The sequence below is a fragment of the Rhinolophus sinicus genome, linkage group LG01, assembly GCF_036562045.2.
Source record: "Rhinolophus sinicus isolate RSC01 linkage group LG01, ASM3656204v1, whole genome shotgun sequence".
NCBI lineage: Eukaryota > Metazoa > Chordata > Mammalia > Chiroptera > Rhinolophidae > Rhinolophus > Rhinolophus sinicus.
In genome coordinates this window covers 55344829-55359921 of record NC_133751.1, presented here as the reverse complement: position 1 = coordinate 55359921, position 15093 = coordinate 55344829, and the positions used below count along the sequence as shown (strand labels likewise).

Genomic DNA, 15093 nt, shown 5'->3' with positions numbered 1-15093 from the left:
TTCACATGATCTAACCTTCAGATGAAAGGCACATGAGCATTATAATGTTCGTAGCTTTCATCCCCCTCCCTTTTTAAATTTTATTATACATATATAATATATATATTATATAATATATATATATGAATTGAGTAGCCAGTCAGGACAGCTCATGTGATGAAGTTTCATTTTGTTTTGTTTTAAGAAATGGCATTTTATCAAGGCATTTCTTTGGTTTCTGGTTCTGCCTTTAACTTAGAGTGTAGAGTGACAGGACAGATTGTCTCTCAGTGCTTCAGTTCTCCTTTCCAGAGCAGCAAAGTGATACAGGCCATCATACTTCTAGAATCGTAAAAAAGTTCAAGGCATAGATAGAGCACTGAAGTTTTTCTGTGTGTGTGTGTGTGTGTGTGTGTGTGTGTGTGTGTTGTTTTGTTTTGTTTCATTGTTTTGTTTCAAGCCTGATAAGATTTCCTGATGGTACATTAGATTTTAAAACCATTAATTGGATACCCATGATTGTGCCTTATCCCAGATCCAAGGAGAACTATTAATCTCTTGTTAAATTAAGAAAGACAAAAACCTTGCTGTGGGAAAATAGAATAACAGGTCTGGCGAGGTGAGCCCTGAGGTTTGCAAGATGCTGGTAAAAAGGCTGCGTGGGTCTTTAACGGTCTGCTATTGGACGATCAGATTTTACAGGAAGATTCAGACTAGATGTTCTCTATTATTTCCATGGGCAATAGGAGACAACTGTCAAAGATGGGTGGATTTTAGGAAAATTACTATCTCTGGTAAGTTTCCTCGTAGAATCCTACAAAATTTACTTCTTCAATTTAGCAAAGTTACCACTAATAGACACCCAAACCAGCTCTAATTCTGTGGGACAGCTTGGCTCCTGTTTTTTTTTCTTCTTTGTTTCTTTCATTGTAACTTCTAGGATGGTCAACCTTTTTGACTCAACATGGTAAAAATTAAAAATTAACATGATAACCTCTCACACGCTCTGTATGGTAATTTATAGCTTGGCTCTATTCAAGGCTCAGTCTAACTCCTAAAATAAAATGGCAGTCCAAAATGTTTCCAAAGAGAGATGTCTTTTATAATCTTAAAAAATGCATTGGAATGAATATTGTACATGAAGGTTAGAGGTATATGTGAACAGACCCACAATGTATAGCTATTTGTTAAATGAGTAGTTCAGAAGGATGGAAAAGGGAGGTATCTATGCCATGCCATGCCCTGAGTTATTAAGGGAGTTACACAATCCTTATGTTACACCCTAGAGGAAGGAATTGTTATTTCTAATCACTGGGGCTCACATAGGGTAATTACTCATAGTACGTGTCAAAGCTGGAACTTGAGTCTAGATCTGTCCAACTCCAAAACTGTGACCCATATTCCAATTTTACCGAACTCTGTTCATGATGTGCCAGGGCACACCAAAGCCACGTCACACACATGGCACATCTTTCTCTGGGGTCAATTCCATTTGGTGGTAAGTAATTTTAAATGTCATTTTATATTAAATCAAGTATGGAAATGGTATGGAGGGGACTGCAGAATTTGAATTATTTTAAATTTAATTTACATATGAGAGTCAGAAGAAATTCCATTCTCAATGCAGACTAATTCAAGCTGGGTTTCCAGATTTTTGAAATTATGTTCTTCTCTCTTCTCCCAGAAGAGTTTCTTCAGTGGAAAAGTTGAGGGGCTCATTCCTAGTGGGTGAAACCACCCTGGATTTGTTTGTTGAGGGCTGAAGTTCTTTGTCAAGCTGGGTTTAGGCAGCCAAAGCAGTAGTGACTTATTAGGGTTTATGGAGGGCCATAACCTGGAAACACTTGATCTCTGATGGTAAAGAATTAACTCTTTTATTTTGCAGGAGGCCATTATTGAAAACCGAGCCCTGTGGATGATAATCAAAAGGTGTTTTGGCTACCGATCAAAAAGCCAGTATCGGATATGGCAGAGGGCCTTGGCAAAGGACCCCAGTTGGCCCCCACTAAACCAAATCTCCTCCTCTGACCTGCCAGGGTGTGGCCGGGGAGTGTCTTACAGCAATCCGGTGTTTGAGAGCAATGAAGAACAACTTTGAAGGCAATGGGATGTCCACGTTGATAAAACATAGAAACAATGACAAAAGGGACCCGTTTCAATGATTTTTAAGCAACAAGACTATCAACAGGAGTTTTTGGAATCAAAAACCTATTCAATCATGGTGACAAAACTTTCTGCAGAGCAGAACACTGCCCCAGCAGAGTGCTTTCCTCTTGGCTTCTGTAAGTATTCGAGGTGTTCAGTGAACCAAGAGTGGGCCAAGGATGGCAATGGGCCAAGAGACTGGAAGGCTAAAGAAGATGTACTCCTTCTTCTTAATAATATATTTTTTAAATGAGTTGAGGGAAGGTAGTACGATGTATAGTCATAGAACTGTAACATGTTAAAGATCATTTTTGAATTCTTACTTCATTAATAGGAAAACAAATGTGTGGGAACCATCACACCAATCTTCACTGTCTAGTTTCCTTTCCTTTGTAGTACTTTCCAGATTTGAGACATTTCCTTCCACTTCTGGCCTTTCCCTGTGTATTAGTAAAGATAGGCTAAGCCAATGCTGCAGTAACAGACAACTCCCATATCTCAGTGGCTGAACGCACAAGAAATTTCTTGGTCCAGATGACTCTAGAATAGCTCTCCTCAGAGTAGTGACTGCTTCAATCTGATGACTCCACCCACTCAACAGAAGGACTCCATGCTTACTATGATAGGGGAAAGAAGAGACTGGAGCTCACACAAGGTTCTTCAGTGCTTCACTTCAAACGTGGCACACATCCGAGAGCTGCCATGAGCTGCTGTGAGCGGCCAAACGATGACCAGCGACCGACTGCCTCAGCCGGTGGGGAGCGCAAGGCTCATGATACCAGCATGGGCCAGGGAGCTGTGTCCTACACAGCTAGACTGAGAAATAGCGGCTTGAACTGGAGTGGGGGGAGGGGAGGCAGAAGAAGGGGGAAAAAAAGAAGTGGCACACATCTCTTCCACCTCTTAAATCTCATTAACCAGGTACTGGCAAAGGAACTGGGGAGTAAGTACAGTCTCCTATATTTAGGGCTGACTTCATGGGCTTATGACCTGTGCAGTGACACAGGACCCATGCTTCAAAGCTCCCCACACTTGGTTTAACGCTCTGCTGTTGCCATCCTGAAATTCTCAATTTTTGAATAAAGGTTCCTACATTTTCACTTTGCATTGGGCCCCACAAATTATGTAGTTGGTCCAGCCTATAGTCCTGTAGAGTTTATTCTCAGCTAAACTCTACATCTCGTGACCCTATGACTTTCTCCTGTGTTTTCAGAACCCCTCATTTCATAGGCTAACTCCAGGAATTTTTCACTTCTCTGCTCTATTATTTTTAAGAAAAGTTACTAGTGCTATAACATAATATGTTGCAATTGACATATGTCCTCATACAACCTACACATTTCTTAAGTTTGAGGCTTCAGTTTTCAGAAAACAAAAATTTCCTTCATTTTCTCACTATTATAGTTCAGTTATATTGGATTCATTCAGCATAGAAAATGTCCAGGTTTCTGTTAGTTCAGCAAACAATGCTGAATTATAAGAGAATATCCACAAATACTATTTCAAAGCAAAGCAAAATTTCCATTATGAACATCAAGCCCTAAGTGAATGTTCTGGGCAGGGGTGGGTATCCTTGCCTGGGACAAGTGGCTGGCTTTGCTTCGTATCAATAGCATCTGCAATCCGTCCCTTCCCTGGCTGAACTCCTGAGCATGGTTGGTGGCTCTGTGACTGTGGATAATTCTGGGAACACAGTGTTTGCCAGCCATGAAGGTACCTTGTTGCTTCTGGTTTTAAAATAGGGTGTGAAGAATCATTGAAACAGGCTGCAGAATCATTGTCTTCCTTGGTACAGAAGGAAATGTTGTTTGTTACAAAGTCAGCTTCAGCAGTGATATGACAGCTCTGAATGTTTTTCTCTAAAACTGATAGTTTCTTCATGTTTCCAAAGTGGAGGGCTGTGGGCAGTGCAAGCTGGAGATGGTCTGCAGCCTAGTGACGAGGAAGAGCGATGTGTGCAGTTCCTAATTAAAAGAGCCCCTCGCCAAGTGCTGTCATCTCCATGAGCTCATTTGAATTGCACAAATCTCCCTGACTCAGACAAGCAAGGGCTTATCATCCCCACCTTACAGATGAGAAAACTGAGACTCAGGCTGAGGAGAGCAGACCTGGGCCTTAGACACGATCTCCTGAGCAAATCTGCTGTTGCTTTCAAATGCCTCCTCAGGACAAAGCTTCAGCAGGGCAAGGTGCTTGGTGTGATCTCCCAAACAAAGAATGAGTTTCTTGTTTGCCAGGTGGAAGGAGGCAACCCTGTGCTAACACCAGGGCCTTCTGTTCAAATGTATTCCAGGCATCCTGCAATCCTTGATCTAGAGGTATGTTCAAAACAAAACAAACCACAACTCCTCAGTGTTTGTTTTGTCTTTTTGAGACTGAGTTGCCCTTGCCTTGGTCCTAAGTGATTCCATCCTCAACAGTTCCCACATGGCTGGCGAGGAACAAGGATGGTTTCCCACCAGCCAAACAGTCCTAAAACCTTTGCCAAAAGGGACTCATTCTGAAGACTGTACTTGAGACTAATTGTGTCTTAGAAGCAGTAAGTGAAGGAGTAGGAAGTGCTTAGTCTGGAAAAATGTGTCATCTGGAGATGTGAAAATTGTATTTACATCCTTGAAGGGTTGTCATGGAAAAGAAGGTTCTGACATGTGCAGGTGGCATGACCAGTGGGTAAGAGCACTGTGGGAATGGCTTTGAGTTGACACAAAGACCACTGCCCTTATAGCACTGACAGGAGTGGTAGCTGGTGACCTCATGAGGTGTGCACTTTGTGACACTGGAAGTGCGAGTGGATATTCTAAGACCAATTACAGAAGGAAGTCAAGCATCAGATGAAACTCAATTAGCTGCGTAATTCCTTTCAGGTTGGATATGCCTAGTGTCTCAGTCGTACGCTGTGCTGTAAATTACTCACTACGGCTGCCCGCACAGAATATCAGACTGATCCTCATGGGGAGATGGGCTGGAGAATCTGGGCCCCCAGCCCTGTGAGGTCCCGTGGTGTGGGCAAACAGACTTGACTGCTCTGTACCTTGGAAGACGGCTTGCAATGAGGATAAGAGCCTAGAAAAGAGGTGCACAGTGAGTGGTTCTGGTTGTCAAATTGACAGCTGTGGAATTCTACTGTGTGTGTTTTCTTAGAAAGAGGTGTTTGAAAATTTTGAGGAAAAGAAGAACACGGAAGAGTGCAGAGCTTCCTGTGTCCAATCTGCTTATCTGACTAGGACTTGGAGGAGAAAAAGACACAGTGACCTAACCCAAATCATTTCAGAGGGTCCCCTGTATGTGCGCTCCAAGGTAAACAGCTCTTACCACAGAGAAGAACCCTGACTCTGCGCTCTCTTCAGTAAATATGTAATGATTTGAGAATGGAAATAGGCCTGTGCCATCTGTGTCCGTATGTGCTCACAGAAGTGAACATGTACCTGCTTGCAGATGTGATGACTGGTGATTATTTATTCAGAGCTATGTATTTAGTTTACGCGATGATAAATTATTCTGTATAAAAGTGCCAAGTAAAATCTATAATTCTGTTCTAAAATCAGTCTCTCTCTTTTTCTGGAGTGGAGTCTTTCATTCTAGCTAATAAAATGCCGTGGTCTACTCCAGTAATGTTGAATCAAAGCAACATCTTTACAAAGTTGGTGTCGTTTCCTGACACTGCAGATGCTATTATTCCCTGCTTTGTACACAGGGTGTTACAGTATACAAAATATTTTTGTACTCATTCTCTCAGTTAAACCTCATAATGATCTTAGGAGAAAGGCAGGGCAAGAATTGCTATTCTCCTCCTTTTGATGAGGTACCAGACACGCCAAAAGGCTTAGTGACTTTTCCAAGGGCACACAGAGGGTGAGTGGAGGAGCAGTAGCTGGATTCAGAGGCGGGACCTCAACATGCGGGTTCCCTGCTGTGTCACTCTCCCTTGTTTGCCCTGGATGACACATCTGTCACACTGAAAAAAAAGAAGGCAAGCAAGGCAACTATCCAATGGATTGTCATCACAAGTATAATTTCCTTCAGAAAGAGTTTTCAGTTTTCATATACGTTCTCTTGAACCTGACCATCAGTCACAGAAGAAATCAACCCGCACAGCTGAGAGCATAGAATCATAAACCCAGAGTCCTAGGAGCCTATTTCATGTGATCAAATAAAGCTCTGGTTTCTGACTTCAGTCTCCAGAAGGAGGAACCTATATTGCTGCTTGAATTTTGCTCAACCCTTACTTTTCAGGGTCATATAGCGTCTCTCTTGGTTTGAACTATGTTCACTTCTTTAGGCATAAAAAGACTCGAAAACTTCTGCCCCACAATATTCTGTCTGCCCCTTGGTTTCCATTAGACTTGTTAAAATGACCCTCTAAACTTTATCGACAAAATGACTTTCTTTGAAATTGAACAAACATATAAATAACAACAAAACACATGTCTCCTGGACATGTTGAGAGATCCTTGGCCTTCTCCAATGCCCAAAGCTTATTCCTTCCTCAGGAAGACTGCATTTGTCATCCTTTCTGCCTTGAATGCTCCCCTGCACCACTAACAGCCCACCCTCATGGCTGACTTCTCCTTCAGGTTTCAGCTCACTTGTCCCTTCTTCAAAGAAGCCTTCCTCCTTTTCTAATGGTGTCATTGCCCCAATAGCTGGCTTTGTTTTCTTCATAGTACTTGGGCTACCCTTAAGGTGGTTGAGATTGAAAGAGTATTACTTATTCAAGATCACACACTTAGGAACTGGGAGACCCGAGTCTTAAATCCAAGTCGGCTGACTTCCAAATCAAAGTCCGTTATGCTCTTCATACCTGGCCAGGTACTGCTCCTCAAATTTACTAATCCACTGGGGAAAAGAATGGAGGATGTTGTGGAGCAATGTCCAGCATTGATTAAAGAGCACTTCAGTGTTGTCCAGACTCTGCCAGTTCTATTTCCTTGCTGTCTACTCCCAATTCTCTCTCCTGAGTGTTTCAACTCCAGGAAGAATCTGATGACGCATGGCCTGTGATAAAGGCCGCACACAGATCGACTATGGAAATGGTTGAATTTGAAGTTGTGGATGAGGGTGACTACGCTGCTGAAGGTTCTCATACATGTTGCGTGTGTTATATACTGCACAACTCAAGAGGGCACCATTCACATTACGTTGCAAGCCAAAAATGGAGGCTGAAGAAGGCTTTGTGGGTGAGGATGCTTACTTTGGTAACCACAAACACGGTGATGCAATGAAGAGTCCCACCTGACCCCCACCTCCAATCAGTTCCCAAGCCCCTGAATTCTCTTGGTCCGCCTTGAACTCTGCAGGCCCCCCTCTCTTCCAGGAACCTTGGCCACAACTTCCTTGATTATAAGAGCCTCTTAACTGGTCTCCCTGACTGAGTGCTCTCTTCTATTTTCATTTCTCAAGGTCCTTATGAATTCTATTGGCCAACTCTGATCATGTCAGGTCCATGGTCAGAAACCCTTCATAGTCTAAATTATTTACTAAACAAAGTACACGTTGCTTAGTAAGGAATTCAAGGCCCTTTGCACTGGCCACATCTTGCCTCATCTCAGATATTTCTCCTTGTGCCCAGTAATGCAACAAACTATTATTCCCGTCACTCAGTAAGTCACTTATTCCCAGGAAATGGTAACGTATTTTCTCACATCAATACCTTTACTCATGTTGTTTTCTCTTTGGGGTCATCAATAATTCTTACTCTTATCTCCACACATCAAAATCCTCCCCATTTCTCAAGATCCAATTAGAACACCACCTGATCTACACGTGCAGCATATTCTACATACCCACCCTCTGTGTGGCACGCAGAAGTTTTTTTATCTTGTATTGTGATCCCGCAGTGTTTCAACTTCCTCCACCTCCTGTACGACCCCACTTTAACTAGAAAGCACATTCTCAGGGGAGAGACCAAGCCTGATTCATTTCATCTTCCTACTCTGCACCTCGCCCAGGGCCATGGTTGGGGCTCGGCAAGCAGCTGTAGTGTGATTGAATAAAAAAAAATACATAATCATGGGGACATTTTGTTGGTTTATTTCTTCTCCTTTGTCTTTGAACATCTGTTTTCTATCCAGTACAAAGAAGCTTAACTAAAACAATAGGACTATGAATAAAAACAACCAAAAGTACAAAGTATAGTGATTCTAATGTTGTGTGTAATGAGTTTGGTTGTCCATTTATATAGTGGGCGTGTGGAGGTGGGCTGTGGAATTAGAGGAGTTGGCTATATGCTACAAAGACTATCTCAATATGTAGAGGGCCTTGGAGGCTTATTTGCACATGAATACTCAACCCAAGGGAAGAAGGAATTGAGACTAGCAAACTTATTTAAAAACCAAACACTGAATTTTAGGGAACAGGGACAAAATTTGAGTACAACTGGGTGTGTATTTTTCAGTCTGCTCTCTGGTTTTACCCTACCTTTAGGAATTTTTGCAAGGGCCTGAGGAAGAGTAATCTATGATAAAATGAGAGATCCAGAGATTAAAGATAGGGAAACAGATAGCGAATGAAGAAAGAACCCCTCTGTAGTCTCTATGTCAGAGTGTAATAAAAGCAGGTTTAGAGAATCTACCTAGGACCTCTGTCACCTGGCAGTGATGTGACTATGGGCACATAGGTGGAAGATGCATATTGCTCGTGGTGGATGGCATCACACAGAGACACACAGGTGACACAAACAGTCTGAGCATGTCTCCAAATGGCTAAAGGAGATGGAAAGTGGCTAAAAGAGATGGAGAATGACCAGGGGTGACACAGAGTGATATGTAATCATAGAGGCCTGGGTACCCTGCATCTAATCTCAGGGGCAGGTGAGGCCCAGAGAAGCCTCATGGAAGCAGCAGAGATTACCTCAGAGTGGTAGTGATACAGGTGAGCTAGCATGTCCCTAGGTAGACAGGGAGGTCCCTGGTGGAATAAACACAGACAGCCATATCCTAAAACTTCAGGTTTTGAAATCACTCCTTTGCTCCAGGACGTAATGTAACAAGGCCTTGAGGTTAATCATAAAATTCCTTTTGGCCTGACAAACGGAGCTGATCTGATAGATAAGAGTGGGTTACTTTGCTAATTCCTTCAGGATGGGCAAAAACAACAAACCTAGACGAATTTCATTAGAAGGCACCAGTTCCTGTCTTCAAACAGTTCCCTTCTTCAAACAGCTCCCTTTCCCCAAGCAGGCAAGGGAAGGTATAAAAGTAAGAGCTTTTGCCTCAGTCACTGGGCACCCCTCATTAGGGACCCCCTCCCGCTCAGGAGCTGCAACCTCTTCTCCTGCCTCTAATAAACTATCCTCTTTTTAAAACTTTTTGCCTCTCCCTGGTACGTGTTTCCATTCTTCGGCTTCACAAGACACGATCCCGGCCCACACTCAGAAACTGCCGGCAGATCCAACATCACCTTCATCAGTAGCTCGTACAGCCAACACAGGTTTCAAGAGGGAAGGGCCTGCTATAAGCAGGAGTCCTGCATGCAGCATTCTGTGGACCTTCTTAACCACTCAAGAGACTTCAGAGTGGTGGGGGTTCTGTGATCCTGTTTTTGACTACTGTCCCAGGTCTATGTGACCAGGGAAATATAAGTTATAAAGATAGGAAAGATACCTCCCCATCAGGGGAATGCCCATTTGATGAAAGTCCATGCAGGAACACTTAGTGGGACACTTGGAGAAAACACTCAAGGCCACTCTGTTCCTGGTCTGCTCAGGAACTGAGCAAAGTACAACATATGTGGAGCTGACTCCACAGCTCTTTCCTGAAAGCTGAGCCAGTTCTCTCCTGACCCATCCCCAAGGTTAGCCTTGAGAATTTGATAAAGGCTTAAATAGCCTCAAGAATTCGGCGATAATCCATGAATAATTAGAAACTGGTTTGACCTGGTGACAATTTTGTAGGTTTGGATTTTCCCTAGGTGGATCTTGGAATCTGGTTTGGTCTGGATGCCAAGAGTCATATTTGGATAAGGCCAGATCTTTATATCTGCTCACACCTCACCCTAGCACAGCAGACAGGAAGGTTCTCAGGTGTCCCAGGACAGAGTGGGTGGCTCAGGCCAGCAGGAGTCTGGGCGTACACCTGGAGCCTGTGTGAGGACAGATACAAAGTGACCTTTGTGGGCACTGGAGTCACTGCACTAGCTGAAGTCATAGGCTCTCAATCAGTACCCTGTGTCTGACCACATCATCAAGGGCCATACAGCACTTGGATAGATAAAGTCAATCTCAAAAGTGCCCTGGGCAATGGCATATGGTAGTTAAGAGTATAAATTTAGGAGTCATACCAGGTCTGAGCTCTAATTCAGTGTTTTCTGATTTGTGATTTTGAGCAAATTAGTCACGATATCTACATCTTGGTTCCCTTGGCATGAGGGAACCAGAGTCCAATCTCAGACATAATCAGAATCTTTGGAGTGTGTCCTGGGGAACTGTACCTTTATCCAGCTCTCCAGGCGATTCTGAAGATGAATCAGGTTTAGGAACAGTAATCCTAAAAGAATAGCTTAGATTATTTCCCTAAATGTGCTATCTTGCATTTGTTCCTATAAAGACTCATCTACAATTTTTCCTGCCAATTCTTGCACTGTTGACAGAACATGAGAGTATTGTTTATTACCTCATGAACAACTGCAAAATCAAAGGAAATTAAATGTGGCTCATAATTTCTTATATCTCTCAAGCTTTAAGGAGGATTCTTAAGTCTTGGCCTTGCACATAGCACAGCTATTTAATGTGTAGTGTGAATCAATAAAGAAGTAAATAAAAGAATACATAAGTGAAGAATGAATGAACTCATGAACACACTACACACTTCTAGGAATTGAATAAATAGAATTCTATGTTAATTAAAATGTAATTATCTATCACCTACTCCTTTCTTTAATTAATCTGTTTATTCTTATTTATTTAAAATAAGGTAGAGTGACCTACCTCCAGGTTTTGCTGGCAGAATCAATTACTTACCAATTTAAGAGTCAATTTTCTTGTTAGATTTCATTTTGCACCCCTTCGCATTTCGTCATCTGCCTATCTTGAAGAATTGCTTTATAAATTGGCTCTTCTTGAATGATTTCCAAGTCTTCATCATCTCCCATGAGCTGCAAATACCTGCACAAAACAGTCCAGATTCAGACATGTTTGTAGGTAGTGTTTAGTTGGTCTTTGTGCTGTCCCCTCACATTAGCCCTTCTCTCTGGGGAATAGTTCATAGCACTTCATAGGCTTATTTTTGGGACAGGGTTGACCAATGTGACCCATCACAAAAATCCCCAAGGAGCTCATTAGAAATAAAATCCAGCTTCCAACCTCAGACATAATCAGAATCTTTGGAGTGTGTCCTGGGGAAGTGTACCTTTATCCAGCTCTCCAGGAGATTCTGATGATGAATCAGTTTTAGGAACTCTAATCCTAAAAGAATAGCTTACATTTCCCCCCTAAATGTGCTATCTTGCACTTGTTCCTATAAAGACTCATCTACAATTTTTCTTGCCAACTCTTGCACTGTTGACAGAAGATTTTGTGGTATATTTCCTTTGGAAATGCTAGTCTATCCCTGTGCATTCTCTACTCCATATTATAAAAGCTGTGCCTGGTGGGAAGGAATCCTGCTGCTGGACTTCTCTCCCTTGAGGTGAGCCCATTTATCCCTGCTCTTCTTTTGTGCTCTAAGTACTGCATTCTCCACAAAACAATCACCTGCTGGCTACGTTCAATGGGGAACACATTACCACCAGCCAAAGGCAAAAACATAGAATGGTGTATGATATCTTGTCTTGAAACTAGTTGAAAATTTATGCAAAAAAACACCACTCCTTAAGATATTTAATCTAGTCTCCCCTTTAGATAAGGGAAAAAAGAATAACTGATCCTGGACCATGGCTAGGTCTGAATATCTCAAAGGAATCCTCATCTTTCCAACCAGGTTAGGTCATCTGGAAATGATTAGTAAGAAATCAACTAATTTCAGGACAGCAATTTAGAGGTTTATATTCTTCTTAGGATTGATATGGGACAGCTCCCTCACTACAAAAGTTTTAAGCCTCCCTCGCTATAGAAATTTTAAACCTCCTTTTCCCTAGTTTCTTAGCTAGTCCTGGCTTTGATTACTTTTCCAATCAGTTTCTGAGTCCTAGACTAAAGATTGCTCCTTGCCTGAAGCACAGATTGTATCTCAGATAACTACTTAAAAGCCTGTGACTTCCCAGCATCCCCCAAGGCATTCCAGACCTGCTCCCCCCACCCCCCAGGCCAGTATATTTGTTGATTGTAATCACTGACGCCTAATGTTCTTTCCAACCCATTCTGGGCCCAGCTCTGGGACAATTGTTGCCACCTGAATGACTGGTTTGGTTGAATGGCCACAGGCTCTACAGAGCTAACAGATTTATAAATTAAAACCTATTTTTCCTCATTCAGGGGCCTTGGGGATGCAGAGGATACCCCAGCAAGATTGCCAATCCCAACCAAAGAAGACAACATGGTCTTCAAGGCAGATCTCAGGACCACTTTCTCTCATCTAAGAGCAGATAGGGTGAGAGTTCCGTGAATTCCCCAATAGGTAGGGACAACTCTACACCCCTGCCCAGCAGGAAGCAGATACAGAAGAACAGACCTCCTGTCCCTCAACTTCCCATAGACAATTTATGGGGATCACGTCTCTCAAGGGGAAAACAAGGCAGGCAGTTAGAGATGGGCATCAGGTCTCTGCATTCCTGCATAACCCACAGTAACACCTAAAAGAGCTCCCTTCTTTGTCCAAAACTTCTCCTTTTCATTGTAATTATCTACCCCTATGAGGAACAAATGGGTACAAAGTACTCCACTAGATCAAACCAGCTACCCACACCTGCACAGTTTAAAAAAGATGAGGTAGTAGCCTCTTGTCAAACACAGACGTCAATCAAGTGGTCCCACACCTGCAAAGGAACAGCCCATTCTAGAGAAAAAAGGATGAAAACTTCAAGTCCTCGCCAGTCAGAGCCTTTTGAGCTTCTTCTTTTGTTCGGTCCCCTCCAAACTCTTTGGAGTGTACTTTACTACTGCTCAGTCCCTTCTATTTCTTTGAAGTGTACTACCTCTTCTAATAAACTACTCTTTCACCACTTTATTTCTGTGTCTCGTTCAATTCTTTGCTCCACACGCCAAGAACCTGGACATTGCGCAGAGAAAGACTCACTCTCCGGTAACAGAATGAATCTTGGGATCCAGCTTACTCTGGAATATCGAAATCTATTCTCCCAATTTTTGTAATCATCCGAGCCAGCTTTTTTTTTTTTTTTTTTTTTTTCTGCCTGGGGAAGGCTCTTGAGTTGACAAGTGTAACTGAGTGTCTGTTGTTTGAACAGAGAACAACCAATTTCAGAAATGCCTTTCCCCTTCTGTTCAGCATCTTCCACTGGGCTCAGTGATCCTCAGTGTTTTCAGTAGCAGTGAGGGGAGCAGAGATGCGAATTCAGTGTTCACCAAGGTATTGATCTGACAGCACTGAAGCATTTTCTGGCCACTAGTCAAACTTCAGTGGGTGACTTACCTGACACATATAGTTAACACTTGACTCATTCTCGCTGGCACTTACTGTGCTCAGCTCACAAGCCATACCACTGGCAGTCTATGAAGGTTTGTTCTTATGGCTAGTCATCTGGAAAGCCTTCTAGAATATTAAATTAAACAGACATTCTGTTTCTAGGCAGCTACTAAATACACAGAGAGCCGTGGCAATGTGGCATAAGCTTTGGCAAGACTAGAGTCCTTGACAATCGTCCACACATGGGACAATCTTAATACCTTAGGCAGAAAGACTGGTTAGACCAAATTCAGGGTGTTGGCATGGAAAATTTTAAATTGGGGGAAGAAGAAAATGAAGGCGTTGAAGTGAGAGAAATGAGTAACATCCAGGTGAGAGGATGTGAAGATGAATGAAATCTGCTTGTATGGCAGGTGATTTCTCTCCTTCCTCCACCAAAAAAGAAGTGAATTGATGGCACCTACATAGATCTGGGGGGTGAGGGGTGTATATATATTAGGAATACATAGTTCTTTTCTGAAGTTGGGTTCTCCCAAAACAGACATTGAGACATGGATTTATGTGCAAACATTTTATAAAGGAAGTGTTCCTAGGAGAAACTGGCAAGGGAGAAGAGGGAGACAAATAAAAATGTGATTTTGGGAAAAGTCTTAACCTCAACCCAATGCTGCCAGGGAGGTTTGAAATGTACACTTCAACTCAGTTTCCCAATTCTTGGCATGGGAGAAGTGTTTCAGACTCCAGCTTCAGGCATTGGCTCAGGGCTGCTAGGGCGGTGTGGGGGTAGGGAGGGAACTCCAGGCACTTTTGAGTCTTTGCTAGGCTGGGCAAAGTGTCTCAAGGGCAATCCTTCGCAGAGTCACAGGTATAGGTCATTAGAAGAAAACATGCACACACCTGTGGAGCCATCAAAGTCATCCAAATGGGATTTGAACAGACCACAGACAACATCTGCTATAGTTCTATTTTCTACTCTGCCACTGATCATTCTAAAGGAAAAATTCCGTAAGCATCCACCTAATCTGAAAAATGGAATATAGCAAAGCAGATTCCCTATGTAGAGAAAAGTGACTTATTCATTTACACAATATATATTGAGCACCTCCCATATCTACCACTCCCTGAACTAAATGCTTGAATTTGAAGATGAATGGCTCTTTCCCTTGAAAATGATGGGCCATTTTTCACTTATGTATAACATGCTATGGGAATGGTCACCAAAGCAAAGTTGGTGGACCCAAAGGGCAGTGAGGGCCTCCAAGCCTGGGACACATAAAACATTAGGAAAATAGAACTGACTTCATAACTGTCATGCAGGGTCTCAGCTCCCGCTCCCCGCACAAGAATGCAGAATATGGTGAGGCCAAAAAGGAACACCCACGGAGCCATAGATAGGGGAGTCATACCACTATATTCTCGCTGGCAGCTGGGTTGGAGACACAGGAAGCAGGAG

The 15093-nt window shown here is 42.7% G+C and overlaps 1 protein-coding gene across 2 annotated transcripts in view; it reads left to right on the top strand.

Annotated features, from left to right (window-relative positions):
• Window positions 1–2495, top strand: part of ATP13A4 (ATPase 13A4) — a 116116-nt gene extending 113621 nt beyond the window's left edge. The window contains exon 30 of one of the 2 annotated variants that reach the window (XM_019723162.2): window positions 1865–2495. In XM_019723162.2, coding sequence (XP_019578721.2) covers window positions 1865–2077 — 213 coding nt within the window. In that variant the 3' untranslated portion in view covers window positions 2078–2495. The remainder of the gene's footprint in view (window positions 1–1864) is intronic. The other variant, XM_019723170.2, reaches the window with a different exon arrangement.
• Window positions 2496–15093: the final 12598 nt, after the last annotated feature.